The sequence below is a fragment of the Streptopelia decaocto genome (assembly GCF_964273445.1).
Source record: "Streptopelia decaocto genome assembly, chromosome: 1".
Lineage (NCBI taxonomy): Eukaryota > Metazoa > Chordata > Aves > Columbiformes > Columbidae > Streptopelia > Streptopelia decaocto.
In genome coordinates, this window is record NC_138663.1 from 102,723,957 (window position 1) to 102,751,306 (window position 27,350).

General features: G+C 39.2%; 2 protein-coding genes across 3 annotated transcripts; both read left to right on the plus strand.

Annotated features, from left to right (window-relative positions):
- Positions 1-3,273: 3,273 nt before the first annotated feature.
- Positions 3,274-7,030, plus strand: TCEANC (transcription elongation factor A N-terminal and central domain containing). The gene is made up of 2 exons (XM_082055965.1): positions 3,274-3,394; positions 5,712-7,030. Exon 2 carries the CDS (start codon positions 5,720-5,722, stop codon positions 6,800-6,802), a length of 1,083 nt encoding a protein of 360 aa, XP_081912091.1. The 5' UTR covers positions 3,274-3,394; positions 5,712-5,719; the 3' UTR covers positions 6,803-7,030.
- A 7,431-nt stretch (positions 7,031-14,461) lies between these two features.
- RAB9A (RAB9A, member RAS oncogene family) lies at positions 14,462-26,035 on the plus strand. 2 transcript variants are annotated; one of them, XM_082054414.1, is made up of 3 exons: positions 14,476-14,594; positions 17,866-17,961; positions 23,223-26,035. In XM_082054414.1, the coding sequence occupies exon 3, from the start codon at positions 23,257-23,259 to the stop codon at positions 23,860-23,862; it is 606 nt and encodes a 201-aa protein (XP_081910540.1). In that variant the 5' UTR covers positions 14,476-14,594; positions 17,866-17,961; positions 23,223-23,256; the 3' UTR covers positions 23,863-26,035. The 2 variants fall into 2 exon arrangements, with proteins under 2 accessions (XP_081910539.1, XP_081910540.1); XM_082054413.1 differs by lacking the exon at positions 17,866-17,961 and having other exon boundaries at positions 14,462-14,594.
- The last annotated feature ends 1,315 nt before the right edge of the window (positions 26,036-27,350 follow it).

The following is a 27,350-nucleotide window of genomic DNA, read 5'->3' on the forward strand; positions in this document are numbered from 1 at the left end:
CAGTTGGAATAAAAGCCCTGGAAAACGATTTCTTGGTGACATCTTTGATGTCTGCTCACCCACTGTAGATAGGATGAAGGAATGTTTTGTGTTTGGAGGCTGGCTGTGAGAATTCTCTGATTTCCTTTTAGATTCTGAGATTAAAATAGTATTTAATAATTTTCATTGTTTATATGGAATTTAGGTTTCCCAAAGTAAGAAATCTGGTGTTTCCAGGACTCTGCTATGCACTGTCTCTGCTGTGGTATTAACCACCTTTTGGCAGAAAATGTATTACACCATTAGGATTACTTGGCTTCTTCTGATCTTTATGTTGGCTGTGGTATAGATTTTCTTCTGATTACATAGAGTTCCTTGGAGAAAAAAATCGTCTACATATGAGGAAGAGGACTGGTGTTCAGCCTTCTCTACCCTTCCAAAGCATTCATCCACACTTATTTGGATGCCTTCTGAGTTTATCTTGGTTAATCAGTGGGAGTTACCTGTGCTAAGGCGAAACAGGTTATGGCTGTAGCTACAGATAAGTCGTGTAGCAGAGACAAGACATTTACCCCAAATGTTTATTTTTCTGAGAAGGCATTGTTTTTCCCAGGGGCTGGCTTTGAAGTCAGCAGCATCTCAGGCTGGGTTGGTTGGTTTGTTTTCTCCTGCTTAGTCATTTTACTGTTTAAAAAAGTTCTGATTCAACTTGGTATTATTATAGGATGACCATATTTTAAACCTGAGGTAGCTTGATTTATTTTCCTTAGGAACAAAACTGACAAGGTTTTTATTGATCCACCATCATTTATTATTGTATACACAAGTGATTCATCCTACCATGCAGTCAGTGTGAAAGCGCCTAATGATTTGGCAAGAAAGTACCTCATCAGCACAGTATTACAGAGTCTCATTGTAAATATGAGTCAATCTCTACCTTGTAACCTTCAATAGACACTTGATGTTCTCATGTACCGCTAAAGTTAAGTAGGCTGGAAATGTGTCTGTAGTTGTAGGAAGGATAAGGATGGGTTTTTTGTACTGCACAAAATTGTGATGCTGTCATTTCTACTTTTGTTCTTGCATCTATACAATAACAAAAAAAAGCATGGTTCATTTAATAAGGAAAAAAATCCTTTTCCTTGGATTTCTTACCTCTTGGAACTAGGAGGACAGCAGAACAGTGCTGACTGAGTACGATTCAGTGAATTTTACAAATACTTGTTCAGCAACATTTGCCAAATAGCATTGAATGAGATAGGAGAGTGGTCAGATTCCAAATATAAAAAACATTGAAGCAATTTAGAGGACAATGACTGGATAAAGGATGTATCTCAGCACCTTTGGACTTAAAGGGGCTTTTTTTGCCAGATTTGGGCAAATAGGTACCCTAAAATGTGAATTCTCCTAAAGGTCATAGGGAAATAGGGGTTTTTTAAGTGGCTGGAGTTCTTAGTATGCACGTTTCACAAGACTCCATGGGTTTGCTATGCTACAGCTCCCTCAAGTGGTAAAATAATTTCCAGTTTGGAATTGCCTCTTGGTTTCTATGAAACACTTTCTCTTCAGAAAGTTTTGAGGCTTCCCCAACTTCCTCTTTGTTCTATCTATTTTTTTCTTCTCCCCACCCGCCCTTTCAAATGTTGAACATTATGAACAACTGTTTAGAACTGTGGGGTTATCAGAGGAGAATTCCTGTGGGTTGAAGGTTTATGATGGTGATCTTTGTTCTGCAGCAGACCTATTGAACCAGTCTGGGCAGGTCATTTCACCCTGTAAGCCTCACTTCTGTTGTCTGGGAACTAGAGAGAATAGTAAATATTTGTAGATTAACTAGAATATTTTTAATTCCAACTTCTAAATTCTTGAATGTAACTCTTTATTTCAGTCAGTGGTTTTGTTTATCTGACATAGTAGAAAACTCAAAAATCCCTGGTCAGTGGGCAGAGATCTGGCAGTTGTCTTGAGTATCACAGACTTCCACTATTCTTTCTAAAAAGTAACAAAATAAAGCCTACTCATACCTGGAGGTTTTGCCATCATTGCACAAAATACCAAAACCCTGATTTACAGTAGAAATAACAGAGTTCAAGGAACAGGAGTCTGAGCAGGAAAGAACTCAGGCTTGCTGTAGTTAGGTTCCTGGTGGACTTTGGCTGGAAACTGCACTCTGGTATCACCACTGCATGAGTAATTTATTGTTTTTCCCTATATGAACATGAAGAAAGTGCTTTTTACAGTTGTCTGTGGAAATAGTCTTGTGCCTTGATTAGAGAAGCAGAAGCGATCCTTGACATCCAGACTTAATAAGAAATGCTGCGCAGGATTGCCAGTATTGAAGAGTTCTGCCTCATCCTTTGAAGGAAGCCAGCAATAAAATGAACCATTTCATAATGTTGTATGTTCTTTATAAGTTCAGGCATTTCTGTTTAATTTCTGATCCTGTAACATAATGGTCTTAGTCAACCTTAGTGATAAATCCAGTCCTTGCTTGATTTATAGGGCAACAAATACGCAAACAACTCAGCACACTGCCTTTTAATTTGAAGGCTGAGATGAAATTTATGATTGAGTAGTTAGTGTAGTATTTTAGATGTATATATTACTTTTCGTCTTGAAGGATCTTAAAATACTTTGCAAACTACGTTCACACAACAAAGGCAGATGCCATTCCAAAAATGCATTCCCCACAGAAGCAGCAGAGTTTGCAAATTACCTGGCTGTATCACTTGTCGCTCCTCTGCCCCATTCTTAGATTTCATCATGGAAACAGTGGTGGTGCAAGAAGTCTGTTTCTGAGCTACACATGGACATGTGTAGCTAGCTTTTTATCAGTCTCTGTCGGGCCAATGACTTTTTCTAGACTAGAATCAAGATATACTTATCTTCAGACAAAACACTGGGTTTGTGTACAAATTTAGAAGACTTAACTCCTAAGAAAAGAGGAATACTTAACACTGACAACACACCATTCAGTTCTGCATTCTACTTTTAATTCTCCTTTTCATGAAGCAGGAGGATAATGTTAGTAGTATCAACTCTTTTTGCGTGTGAATTCACATACAGTAATCCACTGAGCATTTTTTGGTCAAAGGACTTGATAAAAAGGAACCAAAAGGAAATCTTATTTAAGCCATGAGAATCTGCATTCTGAAATAGCCTTTCTCTTTTCATTTTAATGCATCAGAATATACGGGAGCATAATTTAATAGTGTACAGCTGTAAGAAAATGGTTACTTTCTAGGATATAGAGGGATGTGTACTTAGCTTTTAAGAATTTCCAAAATCAGCAATTGGGAGTTTGTAGACGTCAGTGTTTTGAAACTGTTTTGCAGGTGTCACTGTTTTTTGAGCTGCCCTGCCTTGAGGATCAAACTGTAACACGATGCCAGAGCCAGCAAGGGAAAGGGCAACAGTGAGCACCGCAGTTACAAGTTTACTAGTCTGACTTGCTTCTCTGTTAGCAGCTGTAAAGAGAAACTTTTGGAAGAGATAGAATATGTGATCTCTTGCATAGCAAGTGAAAGGTTGAGGGTCGTATAGGAACCAGAATGGTGTTTTGGGCTTAAGATGCACTAAGTTATGTCAGACTCACTTAAATTGCAGCAGAGTAGTTCCAAATGTTTGCTTTGCAGCCCCAAATAAAACATGTTCAGCTACTTACTCGTTAGTAATTGAAGAAATCCCTAATATTAAGTTACAGTGACATATTAAAGTTCCTCAAGAGTTCTGAAAACTCTCCACCAAGTGCTTGAAAAAGTCTTTTAGATGTGTGCTTTTTTGTCAGAATCCATGCCCACATTAGCTGGTTAATTTCATTCTTTTGAAGTAATAAGGGCTTGAGGAAAAAGTCTAAAATGAAAACAACAAAAAACAAAACAAAATAAAATTCACAGGTATCTCATCTGTCTGCTGTAGAAGTTAATGTTAACTAAAACACTTACAAGTGTGCAAGTTTCCTTAAACTTCCTAACTTTGTATGGTCATTCTTAATCCATCTATCTTATTTCTGCACGTATCAATGATTCTCCACTATACAAGCTACAACATATACACAACAGTGACAAAACCAAACAAATCTGTGAAAAACATAGCTGTGCTGCACATTGCTGTCTACTCCAAATCAGTCTTCTAATGCCAAAACCTATATACTTGATTTTAACTAAAGGATTTGTTATGAGAAACCAAGTGGAAACTTGCAGACTTTATTAAAAACGAAACCACAAACAGCCAAACATCTCAGCATTTATTATAAGGATTTGTGAAGAGATCTCAATAAACAGGGTATAGTTACAGGAATAACTGATTAAAACAAACAAACAAAACACACCAACAACCCAAAACCAACCAAACAAAAAACCCACTTCCCGCCCCCCCCAAAAAAACACACACAAAACCCACAAACAGACAAAAAACCCAAACACAAAAACACCAAACCACACAAAACAACCAAACACACAACCCCCTAAAACTGCAACCAAAAAAGTACCTTTCAATGTGAAGGTTTTCAAGCTGCTTTGATTTTTCTGTTATTCTGTATCATTGCAACTTGTACTGAGTTCATTGGTGGTCAGATGCTTGAAAACTGTGAAAAATGGAAAAAGAGGTTTAAATACAGGTTCCCAAAAGTTGAGACATGAGTCACTTTTTTTTGAGGAGGGGTATTTTGTATTTGCATTCTGGAAAGATGACAGCAATGATCTCCCTGGGTTTGCAGTCTTGCAATAAACTTCTGTCTCATTGCAGCTTTCAGATTAAATTAGTGTAGTGTTTACTTACAAATCTGCCTTTGGACATTATCAGGAAGCTTTTTCAGAATGTGTTCAACAGTGTGAGATCATTATACTGTTCAAATACCTGTTATAGCAGAAGGTCCAAGACATGGGTTTTAATAGACTTCAAATTTCTGTGATAGAAAAACAAACTGATTTTCCAAAAGCAGCATTCTTATTAAATTTGATTAGTTGATACCAATACTGTAAAAACCCTACTCATATTTTTATTGTTTTTCTATATGTGTGAGAAGGAGGACGTACATAGCCTATAAAGCCTCCTTTTTATTTTTTGGAAAACGTATCATTTTGTAAGACTGTCTAGATTTTAATCAACGGGTGATCATCTGGTGCTTTTGGTGAAAATGCTTAATTTCAGAACTCATTGCTTCTTAGCAGTCCAGTGGTATTAGAGTCTACTAATGTGCAAACACTGTGAAGTCTGCCTGTGATCTCCTACAGCAGAGGGCTTGTGTAGTAACCTACCCTCTTGTAGCAGTTGAGGATCTCCATGTGAACTTCTGTTGTGGTGTGCATGCGTAGAAAAACAAGTATGACAAACATCTTTATTATGCTAGCAGTGTCTTTGTTAGTGGGTTTTTTTTGGCAAGACACTGTGCTTTTCCTTGAAAATGAGTGTCATACTCCGCTTTTTTCAATTGTTAATGCCACCTCAGCAGAAGTCCCTGTGGGCTCTCCTTTCTGCTGGCATTTTCCTTGCATGGGTTACACTAGCATGCCCACTTGAATTTTTCCAGGGCCCAGGCTCATCTGCATTTTGAATTTGCTCCACTAACTCTGCTGTACACCATTTCAAGAAAAAGCTGGAAAAAACAGTAAGGTATACAAATAAAATTGTGTAAAATAGTGTAAATTTAAAAAAAAAGCTTGTGAGAATGTACACAAAATTAATTAATGTCATAACTGCAATAAATATGATAAACATTTTTTCGCTTTCAGGTTTAAAAATGTCTGACTGGGAAGATATTGTACGCAGAGCCCATTGTATTGAAAAACTACTGTCTGAGAACAGTTTCCAAGATGTTGAGGATCATCTTAAAGAGCTTGAAGATGTTGATATGACTATAGAATATCTTCAGGGGACAGAAGTTGCTAGGGCTGTATACAGAGTACTCAAGAGCTGCCCTTCAGTGAAGCTGAAAAAGAAAGCAAAGCAGTTATTATCAAGGTGGAAAGCACTTCACAAGAATTACTGTGTTCAGTCAATGCAAGTTAAAAAGTCAGTTTCTGTGGATGTGAAGGAGGAAGCTGAACATCTCAGTGTGGTTTCTGGAGAGCAGTCGCTGTCTGAAGGAGCATGTCAGCAGGAGGCATTAGATGCTACTAGTTCTAAAATTCTGGTCGCATCACAAGCTGTTAAAAATGTGGTATGTAACGATGCACAAGGCAGCGTGAGTCAGCTTTCTTCTTTTGAGGAACAACACATTGATAATGAAGATTCTGAACCTCTTGTTAACAAAGCAAGCCTGCAGCAGGATCCAGTGAGAGTTCTGAGGTGTAAATGTACGGATCTTCTTTATAAAGCTTTGACTGGTTCTGCCAAAGACAAAGAAGAAACCGATAAATGGCTAGAGCTATCTAAAGAAATTGAAGAACATATTTTTTCTCGTCATGCTAAGAACAACAAAAAGTATAAAAATTGCATCAGAAGCAAAATCTCTAACTTGAAGAACCCTAAAAGTTGCCACTTAAGACATAACCTTTTTTCAGGGACTTTGAGTCCAAAGGCTTTTGCTGAGATGACAGTGATGGAAATGGCCAGCGATGAACTGAAACAGCTCAGGGCTCTGTACACAGAATCATCTGTTCAGGAGCATCAGCTTCCACAAGTTATTAATGGCACACAGACAAACAAAATAAAGTGTCGGCGCTGTGAAAAATTTGATTGCACTGTCACCATGATTGCCAGAGGAACTCTATTTCTTCCAGGTTGGGTACGAAACACAAATCCAGATGAACAAATGTTGACTTACGTTATTTGTAATCAATGTGGAGAACAGTGGTATCACAGCAGATGGATTTGTTTGTAATGCTATCTCTCTTTAATAAGTGGCTTAGGAACATAGATATGAGCAGGTTTCTGTTGAAACTTTGTAATTTGAATTTTTTTATTGATACTATGTAGATGCTGCCACTCTAAAGTGCAAAATCAGTTTTAAAAAATTGCTAAGTTATTTCTGAAGATGACTTGAATAAATCTATGTGTTTTTAAGTAATGTCAATATGTAAAGAAATAAAAGGGAAAAATTATAACCCTGTTATCTGAGAGAGGAGTGTTCATTAGTAAATCCATTAAAAATATTCAAAGTGCTGCAATTTTTTTCCCCAAGGTATCAAGTACTTGGAATTTTCATTATCTTCAGCAGGAGTTCTTTCACGGAACATGAGTTTTGTTTACAGTAAACAAGCTGTTTCCAAAACTGCTGTTCACATACTTGCGTGCATTGCAGAATGTTCAGCATGGCTTCACTCCTTAATTAAATCACTTTTTTCAAGTCAGTGTTAGATGATTAAATTGGTTTGAGAGGTAAAGTCTGCAAGGAAGAGAGGACTGAAAAACAGAGTGCAAAAGGGAGAGAAGGCAGCTAGCAAATGCAAGCAAAAATGAAATTCTGCTGTATCTTTTTATAGCTATTGGGAGAAGAATAGGTCTTGTGACAGTCTTATCAGTTTGCAGTTCAGATTTACAATGTAAGATGGTGTGTCCTGCAACTGTTAAGAAATTAATGCAGGATCAGACAATGGTTTATTTCAGAAAGTTATGTAAATATGTTATCAAATTTATCTTTGTTTAATAAAGCCATGAAGTTAATAGAAGTTAATAACTTCCTGAATGGATATCCTCTCTTGAACTAGCATATTGGCCCTGAACTGAGCAAATAAATGTTTTTATATAGTGCAGGTTACCCAGAAAAAAAAAAAAATAGAAGGAAATCTAATAGCTGAAGTTTTTATATGTATTGTATTCCACAGTCAACAGGATTCCCACTGGCTGTATACTAGAAGCATTTATTTATCAAAAAACATCACCATAGTCTTTGTTTTTTTGTTGGTTTTGTTTATTCGTTTTTTTCCTTTTTTTCTGGAAGACTTAAACTGACTTCAAAATCAGCTATCTGAATACTTTGAATGGAGTATATATCAGAAGTCAGGGAGATGTTCATTTTCTGAACTGGGAGAACCACCCAAGTCCAGGTGTCTTTCACAGCTGTATTTTAGTCTGTAGAAGACTATGTTCATACCGTGTGTCTCTGTTTTGGTTTCTTCACTGTTTTTGAGTTACTGTAAATGTTTAAATGAGAGGAAATGTGTCTTGCGTTGAGTCCTAATTTTCTGAGCACACTAATGTGTCAACTCACAGACCTAGGGAAATGCAGTGAAGAATAAGTCTGCCCTGCCTGCGAGGTCAGGTTCTTGCAGCAAAGCGCTAGTACTGTCTGGAAACATGCCCTTCATAATGAGTTTCCTTGTTGGGAGTATGGGCGAGATGGTGAAATAGGTCAATAAATTACCAAAGTCACACTTCAGGCACAGAATGTTTTGTTTCACCCTAGGGTACAAGCACAATAAAACTGCATAATTAGCATTAATGGAGATATCTTTTACAAATGCACAACAGGCGTTTTGCAGTTCAAGGCTAAAATGCACCAGCTGAACAGAGGAACCTGGTGAGTATTTGCTGGAGGCATGAAGGATGGTTCCTGTGCCCACCACAGCTGGGGCTGGGCAGCTGCTCTGGGCCAAGGCATGGCCCTGCAGCTCTCCAGCCACATAGAGAAAGGAGTGAGGAGCATGAGACAAGAAAATAGCTGGTGGTGAACTAAAAGGCAGCCAGGACTGAAAACAGAAGAGGGGCTTTTATCTGTATATGGTGAAATCGGTGTAGAAGCTGATGTTACAAAAAGGCACTTGGTATTATTCTACTGAAAAACAAGCGGAAAAAAAAAAAAAAAAAATTTCCATTCCATGAAGTGTTAACAGTTAACTTTCAGCAATGTGGTTTACTGTGGTATTACCTAAATTTGTATCCTGTGAAAATGTGTGTTTTAGTGGAATTGCACTGATGTAAAACAAATATTAAAGCATTAGACCTCAGTGTTCAACTGTATAACTGATCAGTTAGTACTTGACCTTCCTTCCCGGTCTTTACCCATGTGCTGGAATTGATGCTTACAAGTAGTCCTGCTTGTATAAGTGGAAGTACTTCTGTGTAAAGTATTATTTTTAGCTTTCAGGAAAACCATAGGAAAGCAAACACCTCCGTATTACTGGTTCACAGTAAGCACAGAGTTGTGTGCTGTCATTTTGGAGGTCATGGTCCTGTTGAGGAGGGCTGTATGCCAGTGCTGTGCTGTGTCAGAGCATTGTGTAGCAGGAGACTTTATTTTAGCTGTGAACAATGGACACTTACAAATAATGTCTGCATGCAGATGGTTTTGAAGCCATTCCAGTAATGTACAGCTCATCCAAGTTTTGTCTTGGTGAAGGGAAATGTTACCAGGCTTGGATGGTGGCTTCCATAGAATATATTTCAAGGATAAAGTTTGTAGCTGTAATACTGACTGCATTTGTGACATAATATGTAGCATCATTTTCATTTGAACTGCCCATCACTAAATGTATAGTGCTAAGCTATACGCCCCAGCATGACTGGGATTTTCTACAGATCAATATTTACTGAGTAGCTAAGTAAACAGCAGATATCTTGAAACTTTTTAAAGTCATTGAGCAAACCTGCCTCACTGCAGGTCTGAGTGAACCATACCTGCAGCAGCAAGAGGGTCATTTGGTTCTAACCTTTCACATATTTCCCTTTCTTCTAAGATGTGGAAAATAATAAAATCCAATTACTAACACCTGCACTTGCAACTTATGGTATAGAAACAATTGTTAATAACTACAAATAGTCAAAAATGGATGGTAAACATGCCCCTTTTACAAATATCCCTTAACTTTCTTCTGTCCATTTCAAACTGAGAGCAGTCAGAACTCTTGGTACCCTCACAATTGTAAACTCAGTGCTTTAAAGTAGTTTTCCATTGTAATAAATTGTGAGCAGGCATTCCTCTGTTGCCCCTTCCTTCCCAATAGCAATTGAACCTGAGGCCTGGCTTTGTAGCAAATTAGTTAAAATTAAAAGATGAAACTATATTTGTAAATTTTGTAAAATCTAGTATCATGAAAAGAATTCCTCACCCTATTGAAAGAGATGGAGCCCTTGCCTTTATTCAGGAGTTACCTAGTGTAAGCTGCTGGCTGCTGGTTCAACACACACATAATTGCTAGGATGTTAGCATTAGGTAAAAGCCAGACATGAAATACGCTGCTGCTGGCCCAGATAGTCTGGGACAAGGAGGAGATCTGGGAATACTGGCAGGAAGGAGCAGAAGGTACTGGGAGGCAGGGAAAGTGAACCGGGCCCATTTTAAATGTGTGAAGGACACTATAGGAAATGAGGCTTTGTTTTTCCAGGGCTGGTGAAAAAGCTCATCTAGGTTTGGTTTCACTTTATGCCTAGTTCATGCTGATAAACATGCTGCCTGCAACTTCACATTTAACAGTTAGTGAAACTATACAAAATCATGAATTATTTCTACTACCTTCTTAATCTTCTTACACCATTGGTTATTTTCACCTAACACAGTTCACTACCATTCTGGCCATTTTGCCATCTGTGTTTGTATCCAATCCTTATTACTTGAAAGGTTTAGTAGCAAGCACGTGTCATGTAGTGTCATGTGCCACTATATATCAGAATAGTCTTACAGACATGACGTGCCAAATATGAGAGACCGTCATTCAAGTGAATCATTGCTCTTATTTAAAAAGGTGTGGTCACAGTTTCACTAAGCAAAGTACTGCTCCAATCTGCAGTATGTCGATAGGTTGTATTGTCCCTACGCAGATTGTGTAACTGCGCAGGCTTCAAATGTTTGACTGGATAAGATTGTATGCTTTGGCTCAAAACAGCTCTAAAAAAGTCAATTTGCGACTACACAGCGTATGTACCAGCAGGAGGGTCTGAATTACTGGAGTACAGGGAGTGTCAGAGTCCAGAAACAAAAACAAAAGCAAAGCTTTGAAAAGTGAGTTTCTTTTATGTTGTTGAAGTAGTCTTTTCTCAGTTTGTTCCAGGTGGGAAGAAGGCCTCTGAACTTTTTAAGACAAGACAAATAATTTTGGTACAATGTTTAGCATATCTATGACGCCACTCCACAGAGGAGCATGACATTAGAGGAGATCCACACAGACACAGGACAACTGTATGCCAGTTAGGCCTGAAGTCTGTATTGGTGTTCACTGGGTTTTCCAGAGACACTGTGAATGCATCTGCTTCTTGAATCCTGTGATTTAACAGTAGCATAAGGTCTTAAACGTAGATTGCACTCAAAGCTCAAGCAACCTGTAGCTGCAGAACTTGTAATACGTCTTAAGAAGATGAGTGCTAAATTAACAATGAACATCACACAACTTTCAATGTAAAAGCAAAGGTATTATTCTGAGAAGTTCTCTGTTAATAGGAGTTGATGTTGCTCCTGTAACACCAGTGACAAATCTCCTGGTTGCTGGAAACCCACTGCAGGATCTATTTAATGGCATTCTGTTGAGGGCCTTTTGTATCTCCATAGCCCTCTTACTGTAGCACTTTTCAGGAAGGTATTTTGGTGCCATTTGTTGTGTGTGTGTAGCTTTTTTCTTCCTTTCCAAGCCAAGAGTAAAATGATACTTTTTATTATTTATTTAAAGTGTGTTCCATTCAGTCTGCTGTGCTATGTACATTTGTTAGCTAAAGCCAAGAACAACTTTTTTAAAACAAAAAAACCAAACTTTTTTTTAAAAAACAACTGTTTATTTCTGGCAAAAAAAGAATAGTAACCTGGTAATAGGCTGTGGTTATGGAGCAAATATAGTGAATTATAGTCCTTTGGGGAATCTTCAGGGTTCGTTGAGTGCCTTGAAGGTAAGGAAAGAAGCAAGAGCACATTGATAATTTCTTGGATTGCTTGGGGGCTGGCTTGCTGCATTCTGGTATTAGCAGAGCCTTAAAGGCAGATGACATCATATCCCCTTATTTTGTACTGCTGTAATTCAGCCAGGAGGTGACAAAGTCATGTTTTATTGAAGCTATGTCATCACTTGCCAGGACAGGACAGAGTCTCCTTGCCAACTACAGATGGTAAAAAGCATTATTCACAAGCTCTATTATATGAGATCTTCGCTGATACAGAACTTTCTCATACACACACACACAAAAATGCCCTTTATTTGCCATTGGGCTGTTTGTGCTGTTTGCTAGCACGTGACATAATGACAATTATCTCTTCATGAATACAGCTTTGTGTGAATAAAATGCTTAAGGTGCAAGGTCAGCTTTCAGATGAAGGTGCACATGAAGGAGCAGCAAGCGTGGGTTGCTGTGCAAGAAGAGGGGAACCAGGAGTAGAGGGTGGGTGTCAAGGAGCACAGGGACAGTGACTGCAGTAAAAAGGGTCACTGTCTCATAGAACCCAAACAAGGTGAGCAGGGCAAGCCAGTTCTGGTGATGATAATCAGCCAAAACCCCTGTGAACACCTGACAAGTCTGTGAGGAGTAGGCTGTGCTGAGGTGCAGGGCCTGTTGTTATAGGGCAAGGGTTAATAGTTTTAAACTAGAAGAGAGGAGATTCAGGCTAGACTTGAGGAAGAAATTTTTTATTATGAGATTGGTGCAACACTGGCCCAGGTTGCCCAGAGAGGTGGTAGATGCCCCATCCCTGGAGACATTCCAGGCCAGGCTGGACGGGGCTCTGAGCAACCTGATCTAGTTGAAGATGTCCCTGCTCACTGCAGGAGCTTGGTCCCTTCCAAACCAAACTATTCTATGATTCTAAATTTCCTTAAATGTATCCAAGTGTCTGAGAACCAGTGTTGTCTGAAAAAAAAGATGGTAGCTTCATCTTACAAGGTATCAAATGCAAAATGGAGTAATTCTTTCCTCCACTTCTAAATACAGGGTTTTTTTCTTTCTAAATCCAAAAATAATGCCCTAACTGAACAGAATTTATGTCTTAGATTTACCATAATTTAAAGAGTCCATTCTTATAGCCCTCCAGCACTTACTTGCATTTTACTTTAACATTGGATGAAAGCAGATCCCAGAAAAAAAAGCATTTAAAAATTTTCAAAGTCCAGCTTTGTTAAGTAAGAATGGGTCTAGTATCAATCAGATTTGCCTCTAGCATGAACTGCCTTTTAATAATCCTCCTTCTCTCAGTAGGAGACATTTACTTTTGATGATACTGAGATCTTGTTTTCCATTCCTTGGGCCGTGTTGAAAATCTGATCAAAAACAAGATGACTCTACAAGTGGCAATTCCAGTCTGACTGCATCTCCCTTATGATCAGAAGCATGTGATGACTGCTCAAGCAAATGGGTGTATTTAAAATACTCTTTCCTTATGCCTTTCATCGCCCATCCTCTTGATAATGTGAGAACCTTTTAAAGTACATTTAAATAATTTCTGCACTTTTCATTTTTATTACATTTTGCCCTACCTCGTGATGAGTTTTAAGTGCACAGAAAAAACTATCACCAGCTTATTTAGACTTTTTTCCCGTGATCTTGTTTAAAGAGTCAAGTTGACATTATTCTGAATTACTGCAGAAAAAAAAATAGTGTGCAACTACTCTTTTTTTAAATATCATATTTTGGATTTTGGTTAGTTTCTTCACTGACATATATATTTTAAAGGTCTCTGCCTGTAAAGCAAAGTTGCCCTACAATCATGAGTTTGCCCACATGAGGCCATTGCATGGAGCACAGTGAGATTACTGCCATTAATACATTACTCTGGCCTGCAATTGCTATCACAGAATCACAGGATGGCTGGGGTTGGAACGGACCTCTGGAGTCCAACCCACCTGCTAAAGCAGGTTCACCAGAGCAGATCGCACAGGAATGTGTCCAGGCGGGTTTTGAATATCTCTAGAGGAAACTCCACAACCTCTCTGGGCAGCCTGTTCCAGTGCTCTGGTACCCACAAAGTAAAGAAGTTTGTCCTCATGTTTAGATGGAACCTCCTGTGCTTCAGTCTGTGCCCATTGCCCCTCATCCTATCATTGGGAACCACTGAAAGGTCTGGTCCCATCTGCTTGACACCCACCCTTGAGATATTTATGAACACTGATGAGATCCCCTCTCAGCCTTCTCTTCTCCAGGCTGAACAGACCCAGCTCTCTCAGTCTGTCCTCATAAGAAAGATGCCCTAGGCCCCTCAGCACCTTTGTAGCCCCCTGCTGGACTCTCTCCAGTAATTCCTTGTCCTTCTTAAACTGAGGACTCCAGAACTGTATATACTCCTTTACCATGTACAGGAATTATAAAGCTTAATAATTCAGAGCATCCCAGAGCAAATGAAAGTCTTATCGTTTTGCAGTGGTCCCTCTTTTCAATGTCACAGGACAGCCATGACCGAGACGTGTGGCCCTCTATGGACACTTCACTGCCATGCACTTGCTGTGACCAAAGCACTTGCCATTACCGTGGTTGCCCCTACCAAAATTTTCGCTGGTCGAAGGAACACCGCTTCCCCGCACCCCCGTGGCCAGCGGCGCGTCCCCAGATGGGGGCGGGGCCTCGGTGGGCTGGGGGGACAAGCCCCGTCCCCGCCCCGAGAAGGCGGGGCTGAGTGCGGGGGGGAGGGGGCCGGCTCACGTGATCCCTTCGGCCCGCCCCCTGCCCGCTCCGCCATGTTGTTTCTTCCTTTCCTAGCGCCCAGCGGCGATTGCGGGCGGTGGTGCAGCCCGGGCCCGGCACCGGCGGCGGCCCATTCCCGCGGGCAGGTACCGGCTGGCGCGGCGGCATCGCGCTCTCCTTCGCCGCGTCCCCTCCCTTTTCTCCAGCAGGCGAGCCGTGACCCTTGGCACCGCGGCCGGTGTCCCGGGGAGGGCGGCCCGCACCGAGCGCTCTCCCCGCCCTCCGCTGCGGGGTGATGGGGGTCGCTGTCCCCGCAGCCTTGTGTGTGGGGAGAGGCGGTCTGGAGCTGGCTGGGCTTTGCTTATTCTCCTTCCTCCTGAATCTCCGCACCCCCGTGGCTGTCGCGGCTCTGCTGGCTCCCGGGCGCAGGAGGGGAGTCCCGGCCGCCCCCCGCCTCAGCGCGGCGGGGTGGCCCTTGCCGGCCCCGCGGTGGGGAGAGCTCCCCGGGCGCTCCTCGGAGCCGGTGCGGGCGGCGGGAGGTGCGGCGTGACCCGGCATCCCGTGACTGCTGGGCGGGCGGGGGCTGCTGTGGGACAGGGCTCCAACCCGGCGGTTCCCAGCCGGCGCACGGGCGGTCTCCGGCCCCAACGGTGCTTCCTCAGGGCTGATAGAGGTCTCTGAGCTGTTAGGGTGAAACGCGGTTTCGTACGTGTCTCCTCAACAGCTTTCGAACCGAAAAAAACCCAACATTCATCGCCTTTTCTTGTTGCTGCCTCCTGAAGAGAGACCTCTGTGTTCCCAAGGGGACCCTGAGCAATGCAGTTCTTAGTTCTTCTTTTTTGAATCAGTGACTTGATTTAGCGGCCAGTGGCTTTTCTAATCGTGGCAGATGGCTGTACAAACTCAAGAGGTGGTGCTGGCTGAAGAACCAAAAGGATTAGGTTAAGGTTGTTGAATCGCTTACGTCTTGAGTGGTTAATGAGGAGTTTTCTGTGTAAATATTCCAGGTTAAATGCATCTTGTGCAAAATAATTGAACAAATAACAGAATAGTTAGCACAAGAAAACTAGTTTAAAAACCTATAGTAGTGGCCTTTATAGCAAGGTTACATATAATTAGATACATAGAGAGCACTTAATTAACTTCTGTGAGATAGGCAAACAGGAAACTCTTTGGCTAAATTTTATTTTTGAATTAAAATGCTTGTCTAGAGAGAGCTGTCATGCAGTCTGCTGCCCTACGTGTTGTTTTCTTTCTTGTCCACAATAATTTACAGCTCTACTAAATAAGCATGTGGTTTTTATTTGTCTTTCCAGGTGTTGTACAACACTGAAGTTGTCAGTGCTTGCTTTTTTAGAGCAAGGGTGGTTGTGTGAGGGTGGTTTTGGGGAGGGATTTTTTTGGTGACATTTTAGTAGCTTATAAGGTAACAAGCTGTAATGGCACACTGGAAGGAGAACTATTTTTCAGGCATACCCAAAATAAATCCAGAACTTTTTCTCCCTAGAACTTCTGTTTGTAGACAAACCTAACCAAAGGATGTTACAGCTACATGTGTGTTTCAGTATCAACATGGAAATTATGAGGAACTGGTACTTTAGTCTGTCTTCTTTTGGATTTTATGAAGCTCTGTTGCTTTAATTTTAGTAAAGCAGTTTCTGTTAAGTTAAAAAAAAAAGGTTCTAGCAGTTCTTGTTTTGCTTTTCAAACCATCAGTTTTCTTAAATCAAAAATATGTGGAAAAATATGCAGACGATCAAATGACATATTTAGATTTCAAGCTGTATTTTATTTTGTGTCAATTTAGCAATAAATCTTGACAAACAGATACTTCAGCTTGCTAGGATTGGAATTTTACATTAATATTTTACAAGGAACAAAAACTTCCCAGAAAAAAGGCTTGTAAGAATTTCTTAAGGTGGTTTTTTTTTTGTTTGTTGTTTTTTTTTTTGTAATCTTCATTCTCCTTGCTGCTTTTTTTTTGATGGTGGTTGGTTTTGGTTGTTTTCCATCCCTACAGAGCAGACAGTATGTTGGCCTCGTACAGTGTAACGCACATAATCTCTTAGGGATGGGCTTTGGTCACTTTTTTTATATTGGGAAGAATATGAATGTACAATGCAGCCTGGCAAACAGAGGCTGCTATTGCTAAGAGTGCCCGGAGGAAATGGGAAACTAATGCAATGGAGAAAGATGAGCACATATGAGCAGAATTAATTGCTTGATAAGTTATGGAAAGAGTGGAAGCAGTAACAGAGAAGTAGGTTGCAAGGAGAATGTTGGTTAACTCATGAATTGTTAAAAATGTTGGACCAAGAGCAGCAACACCTAAGGGTGTTTTGAAGTTGGCTGGAAGTGATAGAAAATTTAAGTTGGGAGATACTCAACTGTGAGCTGCTGAGAAATGTAAAGTCTGATTAAATCAGAATAAATAATAGTTTGCTCATTCTACTTGAACGTGGGGAATGAGATGGAAAGTGAAGGCCAGGTCTCTGCAAGATTAAACTACCAGAGGTATAAATGTAGGCATTTCTTCTGACAAGTTTTGTTGATTGTGTTTGTGGCTAGGTGTAAGTTAGAATAAATGAAGTGATTCTGGCAGTAGGTACTGGGGTGATGGCATGATCCGAGGGTTATGCGGACTCAAGAATTCCTTCCCTTGGCTGCTGCTTCTTTCACAGTCCTGAGTCATGTCAAACAACTGTTTGAACTGGAGTCCTGAACCATGTAGGAGTTAAAAAGAAATGCCAATATACAAGGGTTTGATTTACACAAACCAGTGGCAGCAGCTGTCAGTTCAGTTAGGTTTGTGTTCATATTACAAATTATTATGAATAAACCCTAGTGATACTCTGGTGTCAGATAAAGTGTGTCTAGGCTACTTATAACTAGAGGCAATTTTCAGATAACTTGTCATCAAATTGTTAAAGGTATATCCAACAGAAAACACAAGATACCTTCAGTATGCGATGATTAAATAATAGATAAAGGAAGACTGCAAGATTATTAGGATCTGAGTAGGTTAGGCCATATGATTGAAGGGCTTCCAGGCTTCAGGAGCACTGGGCAGCTAACCAGTGGCTGTCGGTAAAGGGCTGTTCCTGATCTGCAGCTCTTATGTTGGTGCCTTGTGGAGGGGAAGGTCGGTTTGGAGGCTGAGTAATGTCTGAGCTTGTAATGTATTCGAAAGTATAAAGTGTATAGCATCCTGACTTCATATCTCTCTGTTTCCCTTTGAATTGAGAGCAAAATCAAATATTCGAAGGTCAAAGAGGCTTGTGGCTTCTTATGCACTAAAACCCACATTCTTATGCCACTTAATTGGCCAGGGTGTAAACTAGTACTTTCTAAATACAAGAGGGAGGATTGGCTAAGCAGAGAAAAGGGAGAAAATTTGCTTCTGTCCTTTCTTTTCAGATTTTTGGAAACTTGAAAATCTGCTGTAGGTGACAAGTATAACTACTCCGTAGTGATTGAGGGCTGAGAGATGTAAAAACCCCACAGACAGTAAGTGTAAGTGTTGAAAACTACTTCACATAGTTCTGGTTTCTGCTCCTTCTGCTAAAGCTCTGATAGTATAGTTCTTGGGACTTTTTTTTTCCAGACATTTCACAGAGAAGCATTACATGTCTTTTTCTGATGAGCCACTGCAACTAACAAAAAACAACTTTCTTCTATGCTAGCCTGCTAAATATTGTCAAATGTTTTGTTTGTGTTAAGAAAAAAATTACTAATGAGGGAGTAAGTTTACATTGTTACTGAAAGGTGTTTTTGTCAGACAAAATACTTGAAATATTGGTATGCCTTTTCAAGCTATTGATGTCTAATACTTGTGGATTAATGAAATAAGATGGCTTAGCGAAGAAAATTGTGAATAAGCTTCAAAGCTGAAGTGGATGTATTGTGTATGTGTAAATTTGAGGATAGGAGGTTAAGAAATATGGTCAGTGTTATTGTTATGGTAGTCATGAACTGATAATTCTGCTTGTCAGTAACTCTGAGAGAGTGGTTTTTTTTCTTTAACAAAGGTGGCCTTTTTTTTTTTTTTTTTTAAAGAGGTCTTGTCTGAAAGTGTCTTAGGCTGTAAATAAGTGTCATTAGTTGGAACAAATGTGAGTCTGCCTTACCTTGGATTCTTTTTTCTTCTCCAAGTCGAATGGGCACTCATTAACAACTTTAAGGCCAGTATCTAGTGGAGTGCCTCAGGGGTCAGTACTGGGGCCAATATTATTCAATATATTCATTAATGATTTAGACGAGGGAATTGAGTGTACTATCACCAAGTTTGCTGATGACACTAAGCTGGGAGGAGTGGCTGACACGCCAGAAGGCTGTGCTGCCATCCAGTGGGCCCCTCAGTTCCAGAAGGACAGGGAACTGCTGGAGAGGGTCCAGCGTAGGGCAACGAAGATGATTAAGGGAGTGGAGCATCTCCCTTATGAAGAAAGGCTGAGGGAGCTGGGTCTCTTTAGTTTGGAGAAGAGGAGACTGAGGGGTGACCTTATTAATGTTTATAAATATATAAAGGGTGAGTGCCACGAGGATGGAGCCAGGCTCTTCTTGGTGGCAAACAATGATAGGACAAGGGGTAATGGGATCAAGCTGGAACACAAGAGGTTCCACTTAAATTTGAGAAGAAACTTCTTCTCAGTGAGGGTGACAGAGCACTGGAACAGGCTGCCCAGGGAGGTTGTGGAGTCTCCTTCTCTGGAGACATTCAAAACCCACCTAGACATGTTCCTGTGTGACCTCATCTAGGTGTTCCTGCTCTGGCAGGGGGATTGAACTAGATGATCTTCTGGGGTCCCTTCCAATCCCAAACATACTGTGATACTGTGATAGAGTACCGCATATCTTCAAGGAAACCTTTGGGTTTAGTCTTGATTTCGTATAGTAGGTGGTTCATCAATGACCACTGGCTGAAAATGGCAATTGAAATTAATTTTCTTGCCTGTTTCCAAGTTAGAAAGTAGGTACAAGTGGAGAAACAATAGCGTGGAGGCTTGAAATGTCCCTTACATCTGTTTCTTTGAAGAATACTGAGGGAATTCAGGCATGCTACTCCAACAGATCTAGTTTTTTGTGTCCTTTATTAAAAAGGGGGGTAATGGTGAGATTTCAGTTGCTATGGATTTTGGTCAGTTGATGTTTAATGGTGTGCTGTCATGCCCAGTATCAGTATGTTAAAACTATAAATTGGTCTAATTGACCCAGTTTGATTAATGGTTTAAGTGGGGTTATAGCTTGATAATATGATAGATACGACAGAATTACCATGTTGACTAACACTATTTTTCCATAAGCAAAACTTGAGTTCCGCACCTGTCCTCAGCCTTCAGTATCATGGTATAAGCAGGTCCTCCTTAATCTAGTAAATGATTTTTTATAGTAAAAAAAGATGAATTCCTAGACTAAGTTTATGTGTTGCTGCTATGGTTTTCTACCAAGAATCTCACTTTTCTTTGAGAGCTGCCTCAGTACCTAAAAGAGGTAATTGCACTCAAAATAAATAGGCAGTTATGAAGCTGACAGTCATGGAATTAAGAAATCTTAGATGGATTGACTGGACAAGGCAGTGGTGTTTCTCTAAGCTTTGAGGGGCTGTGAATCAAAGATTTTGTAATGCAAACTGATTTTTTTGAAGTTGCTTAGTATGTTGTTTTTAGTCTTGCCAGTAAATGTTTGGACTGCTAATAGGAATGTTTCAGACCTGTAATTCAGTTCACTGTCTAAAAGGGATATTCTGGGAGACAGCAATTAAGTTACTTTTTGTATTATGGTATATGATCATGTTATAAATGATATTTAGTAGAAACTGTTCCCTGTTTTTAATGGGAATATTGAAGTCAGTGGCCTAAGAGCTTGATTCCTTAAAAGTTGGTGGAGGCAATTCAGAAATGGTTGTCAAAATGGACCAGAGTGGGGCTGACTTTTATGTATTTGCTGTGACTTTGTTTGAATATTGAAATGATAGAGAAACATGAGGGAAAAATCTTTTCTTCACAGACTCCTCTGTGTACTAGGTTGAGACTACTTTTACATTAAATTTATTGTGCAGCACACTAAGAAATAACTGGAACAAATAGTTACCTGTAATGATGTGGTGTCTCGCACTTCCTGATGCTGATTAAAACAATCAGATGCACATTGGGAAATACATTTTTGTTTTGTTTACAAATGCTCAATGATGATTTAAACTGAACAATTTAAGGTAATATGTCATCAGAAATGATATCAGATGTTGACTGTTGCTATCAAAAAAATTGTGAAAAAGCACATTATACAGTTCAAAGTATGTAATAGGAGAAATAACATTAGTTCTCAAAGTGGCTTAAGGATTTTATTGTTATTTTGTTGGAAATGTTAAGGTTTCATAACATATGGGGGGACAAAAACCCCCAAAATTGAACTCTTTACACATATTTAAGTTAAGATTTTTAAGTGCAACATCATGTTGAGATAATTGCTTATCAGTCCTTATCAGTCCTGTCAGTTTTTGTAGCCTTTGTGTAGAAGGACCAGTTTGGTTCTGATTGAAAAGGCACTTTTAACTGTTTGTGGCTGGTCTATAATTGTCTGTCCAGCAAAAGTATTTTTATGGTCATTGGTGTCCCAGACCTCACTGGAATGGCCCATGTAGCTTAAATTGTGCAAATTAACTTCTCAGGTTCTGCATGTACAAAAGTATGAGATACTGTTAACAGAGTTTCTTGTATTTTGTTTAAAATGTGGCTTCATGGATAATTTGATGATGACTGCGGTTCTTTAAACTGTAGAAGTTAAAGAAACAAGTGCATAGTGCCAGTCAGAACTACTTAATTCAGTTATTCATTCACTTTATGTTTTTTGTGGAACTCGTGATTTTAGTAGGACAGAAAAAAATAGTAATTTGTTCCCTATGCTGAAGTGGAAGAACAGGAAAACATTCAGTACCCTCTGTTCTCATGAATGCATTATTTATTAAGATGATGCTCCTGTCTAATGGTGTAGCTCAGATAACATTTGTTTACCAACAGTAGGAATTAGGCAGAAATAAATGAAGACACTGGACCATTTTAAAGATTTCGGCATGAACCTGGAACTCGTATGCAAGTAGTCCAGTGGCTCTACTAAGGATTTTCACATACATAAGAATGTACGTGTTCATATCCTGAGCCATAGTAATTACCCTATGGCGCTCAGAAAGGTAAAGGAACAATCCCCTTGTAGCCATTAAGCAGTTTCAACGTTGTGATACAAACTTGCACAAAATTAAGGATTTATAAATATTGTTTTTAATTACACAATATGAATAAAATTACTTGCTCTGAACAAATTTTTAATGGAAGCAGCCACTGTGCCTTATATTTTGAAAGTTTTTTGTGTTGAGGCTTCAGCTGCTCTCAAACTAGAAAGCATTTCTTCTGTCTTACTGTAGATAGTCTTAACAACTAAACATTCAAAAATGGAAAGTTAGACATGAAAAAATTCCTGAAATTTCTTGTTTCTAATGTATGCCTTGATTCTAAGGCAGCACAGAGTCATATGACTCTCATGCCAGCCTGTATCGGGTATTAATTCCATAACCATACTCTGCAAGTGATGTATATGCCAGTAATGCTAATTACAACTAGCATGACTGCATTCCTTCCTTCAGAGAAGGAGACGGACTAGGCAACTTATGATCCATTTCCATTTTAAATAGATGCTATTTTCTGAGAAGTCTGTTTTGGCTGAATTACTTTGAGCTCTTTTAGTATTGGGCAGGTATAGGAACAGCAGTTCTCCTAACACAGAAACTTCAGTTTGGGCTCTTTAAAATGAAACTTTACACCCAAGCAATTAAACATTTTTTTAACAGTGTTAAATGACACTACTGTAATGAGGGCAAAGCTTGGGCTGGTACAAAACTCTAATGAGCCACCTACTTTAGTGTCAAAGGATTTTTTTTTTTTTTTTTTTTTTTTTGCTAAAAGTGCTTCCAGGCTTTTTGACAGTTTGACCATGGGAAGTTGACACCTACTAACTGACCTGTCAGTGTAGACTTGCCCTCAGTATCTGGTGTCTTGAGTACCAGTTGAAATAGCAACAGTGCATTTGTTTTTGTAGTAGTTGTAATAGTATTCCATTCATCATGACTATTCTCCAAGGAGTAAACTGTAAAATATTGAATGTTTGTGTACCAGTACCTAGTCGTCTGACTTTTAAAATGGAACAAATGCAAATGCTGTAATTCTATGGATAACGGTGTTCCTTGTGAGATGATTTAAAATTCCTTGTCTGGTTGCAATTTTGGGTGAGGTGCAGCAGTTATTTCAATGTAACAGATAGTGCCCTGATTTATTCCTAAAGCTTCCTCTTCACTTTCACATGTTTAAAAAATAACTTTGCTAATGAAATACGGCACTGAAATGACTAGTTCAAGGCATGTGCTCTATAAAATTCTCACTCCACTTCTTCCATGATCTTTTCCTGTGAACCACAGTGAATCCTTGCCCTTGTTGAATGTGATTCAACAGCCCTTCTGGACAAACATCAAAGGGTTTGGGGGTTTTAAGTGACAGACCAGTAATTCATGCAGGGTACTGCTTAGACTGCCATTCAGACTGCAGTCTGTGGAAGAGACACCCCTTAAACACATGGTATTCCTGCATGGGTATTCTTATCATGAGTATCTACACTTCACTTATTTAGCATTGTCCTCCTGGTTTTGTACATGAAACTTGATGGTGGTGGACTGTAAAATTTTCTGCTCTCAACTCTTTCCTTTTTAATGATTTTCTTAATCTTTACAGGTCTAGGAAACCGGGAGGATCTATTCTCATAACAATGGCAGCAAAATCATCACTCCTTAAAGTAATACTGCTAGGAGATGGTGGAGTTGGGAAGAGCTCCCTTATGAACAGATATGTCACCAACAAGTTCGATGCACAGCTGTTTCATACAATAGGTGTGGAATTCTTAAATAAAGAGTTGGAAGTTGATGGACACTTCGTTACAATGCAGATATGGGACACAGCAGGCCAGGAACGTTTTAGGAGCTTGCGGACTCCTTTCTATAGAGGTTCTGACTGTTGCCTACTGACCTTCAGTGTGGATGACTCTCAAAGCTTCCAAAACTTAAGCAACTGGAAGAAAGAATTCATTTATTATGCAGATGTCAAAGAGCCTGAAAGTTTTCCATTTGTGATACTGGGTAACAAAGTTGATATTGATGAGCGGCAAGTGTCTACAGAAGAAGCTCAAGACTGGTGCAGGAATAATGGCAACCATCCTTATTTTGAAACCAGTGCAAAAGATGCCACTAATGTTGCAGCAGCCTTTGAAGAAGCCGTTAGAAGAGTTCTAGCCTCTGAAGACAGATCAGATCACTTTATTCAAACAGATACTGTAAAACTTAATCAGAAACCGAAACCCAGTTCATCTTGTTGTTGACTTAAACTTTATTTGGCCAAATTACTTTTGACTAGCTTGCTCTATAAAAGGATAGGGAAGGTGTAGTAGTTAAAATAACAAATGGATTTCACTCTAATATTAAAATTGTAATATTCTGCTGCTTTCTTGGGGGAGCAAAACAAAAATTTTCATGAGTGACCCATTATTGAATTAGTGAAACTTTCTGTTTAGGAAGGTGTCAAGTAAAATTATTAATAGAAGAATGTAATTTGCCAACTTTATTCAAATGATGGATATTTTGAATATAATTAAAACTTGAAAGTTCTAGAAGCACTACTTTGGAGAAACTGTTCTGGAATTCAGGCACAAAGATACTTTTGTATGTGTATATTTTTATGAAATCAGCATTCCATTTTTGTTTCACTGGAAGGCAGTTTCTTAACAATGCTAGAGATTAAACTTCAGTCTCACTACATTCCTTTTGCTGTGAGTGGTACTTCATCTCCAATGTGGTTATTGTAAGTTAATATAAATTACCTTCAGGTCTTCTCTGCCTAATGTTGCTATAATTTGCATAGGTTTTTAAGTAGGAAATAAATTTCCTACATATTTAATGTCCATTTTACTTTCATTTACTATTCCAATGCTGTACGATTTTTTTCCAGTGGTTTAATGCAAGATACCGATGATTTTTTTAAGTTTATACATGTCTTTGCCTTAAGTCTCATTCTAGCATGTTTCTGATCAATAAGGTAAAAAAATCTGAGCAACTGAAGTATAACCATTTTTAGTTATGAAAAAGATATGCTTTATTCAGTCAGCTTTAATAGCACTTGAAGGGATCTACATTATGACAAATTTGTAAGAGAACTTTTAGTATACAGCCTTAAAGTTCCAAACTTCTTGTTCCTGTTAAGCTGAGCTGTGAATGTGTTTACCAGTAATCTTCTGCACTGTGAAACTAAGGACTGGCAATACATAGAGAACTCAGGAAGCTTTTGACTTAGAGTTGATTGTGACAGCTTTCAGCCCTAATACAAGTAAATATCTACAGCTAGTGATTGAGCTGAATTTGATCCTTATTTTATCTGCTATTTTAAGATATGGACTTATACATTTAAGACAATTTTTTTTTATATTACTGTACTCATGACATGACGAACAGAAGCAAATTCTGTATTTAATGGACAGTCTTTCTGCAGAATGCAGATGAAACCACAGAAGGTGTATTTGAGGCTCTGCACTGCAGTTAAATAGTGGAACACTCGTATGAGTTGTTGAATGTTGGCTCTCAGAGTACCCACTGTCCTTGCAACAGCAAACTTGATAGCGCACTATTGCTTCAGCGTGTAATCTGAATGCAAATGGGCATGCACATACACACATTGTGGACTTCAAAAGGAAGTTTAAGGCCTATAGGACAGGCCATGTTGTTCACTAAACTACACAGACTGCTTTCTGTATAAAACCTTCCTTAGAAAGGTCCAATAGAAAAGCCTTTCTTGAGAGTATAGTAACAGCAAGAGTTTTCTCTTAACGTTATCTGTTCAGTCTGTACCTGGTGTAATTATTTGGAAGTAAAGCTTGCAAAAGAAACCCTTCTTGGAGCTCCTAATACACTTTTCTGAATGTATTGTGTCCTTCTGGAACCTGTCCGTGACTATTTTATTCCATAGATCTGCTGCTTCTGCTTAAAAGTGACATCTTTTTACCTTTTGTACATTCTTAAATCTAATTCATTCTTACAGTCCTGCATATACAGCAACAGAACTGTGTTTCAAGCTTCAGTCACTTAACAGCTACTTATGTTTAATTCCTAGTCAATGAATGAAAAGATCTGTGAAGAAAATCTTAGGTAAATTCCTCTTTGCTGAAAGAGCAAAAAGCTTTTAAAACCCAGATTGTTTGCTACTAAGCTAGTGACATGAAATTGGTGTAAAACTACTAGCTTCTTAATTAAAGTTTCATTTAACATTCATTTTAGCATAGGTCAAGGCTGAAACAAAATCAGAGGTGAAGTTACTGTGACTAGAGTACTACAGATGTGATTCAAGTAAGACTGCTAAAAAGAAACAATTAAGAATGAGAACTGTTGTGGTATTTCTTGTGCCTAAGAGTCCACCTGTGTTTTCCCCGTCTGTCCCCTTTCTGTGTAACATCATGGTTCCCAAGCCTCCATCTGAGAAGTACTTTTAATAAAGTTACAGTAAACTTAATACAACAGAAGCGTATTACTTGTGCCCTGAGAACTGCTGTACCACAACTGTACGCTAATCACAAAAGTGGTCAGTGAAGATAAAGAGGGGGTTTACAATACTATAAGACAGTGTAGGAATTTTGTTGAGGTCAGGATGTGGTCTGAGAGGGAGACTATTGAGTACTTGAAAGAAGCAAAAGTTCTGTGACAAGCAGATATATAGATAATAGATACAAAAATGATAATATTTAATAAGTCATTTTTGTACTTTGTGAAAGCTTAGTATCTATCATTCAATATGGAGGTAAGGTAGGCATTTGTGGCTTATGTTTCAATTCACCAATTCATTTCAAGTATTAATGTACTTCAGGTATTAGGGGGTCCTGTTAACAGTATGCAGACTTCTGTAGACCGACAGGAAATACTATGTAATACGTATGCAAAGTTCCAGATGTCCTTTAAAATGAGGAACAAAAATACTGTCACAGCAAACTAATGCGACTGACGAAAGCTATGCATATTAGAACAGACAGTGTAAGGGGAGAAACTGTTAGAAGCTATAGCCAGCCATCTAACAGCTTGTGTTACAGCAAAGTATATAGATGTTTAGGATAAGACTGCTGCCAGAACAAGGCTGCTTGCTCTAACAGTCACTCTGTTCCTCAGTGGGGTCTTACTTTAAGTCATATGACAGATTACCTAAACAGTAGCAGAACCTTGTAGAAAATTCAGTCTCAGTTGCATTTCCAGCCTAGATTTATTAAGGCTTGTTTATGTTCTTAGCTGGTGCTAATGTTTGCATTTCTTTACACTTGATTGTTGTATCATCTAGGGTAATTCCAGTCCCTTTAACTCAAACTTTTTTCTTGCATTTATTGCATAATACAGGTTATCTGCTGCTTTCCTCATACTGTAAGAGATGTCATTTGAATTCTTACTCGTAAGACTCTGAGATGGCGTATAAACATAAAAACCACAGCTACCTAGCCAGGGTCCTTCAGAATTCTGTCATGAGACAATGTTCCTCACTGCAAACTCTGTCATGATTAATATCATGAGCTAGCACATAGTTCTCCCTTGCCTGTGGCCAGTAGCAGTCTGTTTTCATAAAGCCTGGATGGACTTACAAGACTGCACTTCACATTTATGATTCCTGTATTCACAGGAGAAGGGGAAAAACCTATGTGGGCATAAGAACAGGCACTGTTTAGCTAGCTGCCTTCAGAGGTCAGGCAAGAGATCAAATGCTTTCATTTTACATAACTAAGTTCCTACTGTGTGCTGGCAGAAAAGAATACAATTATCAAAAATCCAGAGTTTCTAAATGTGG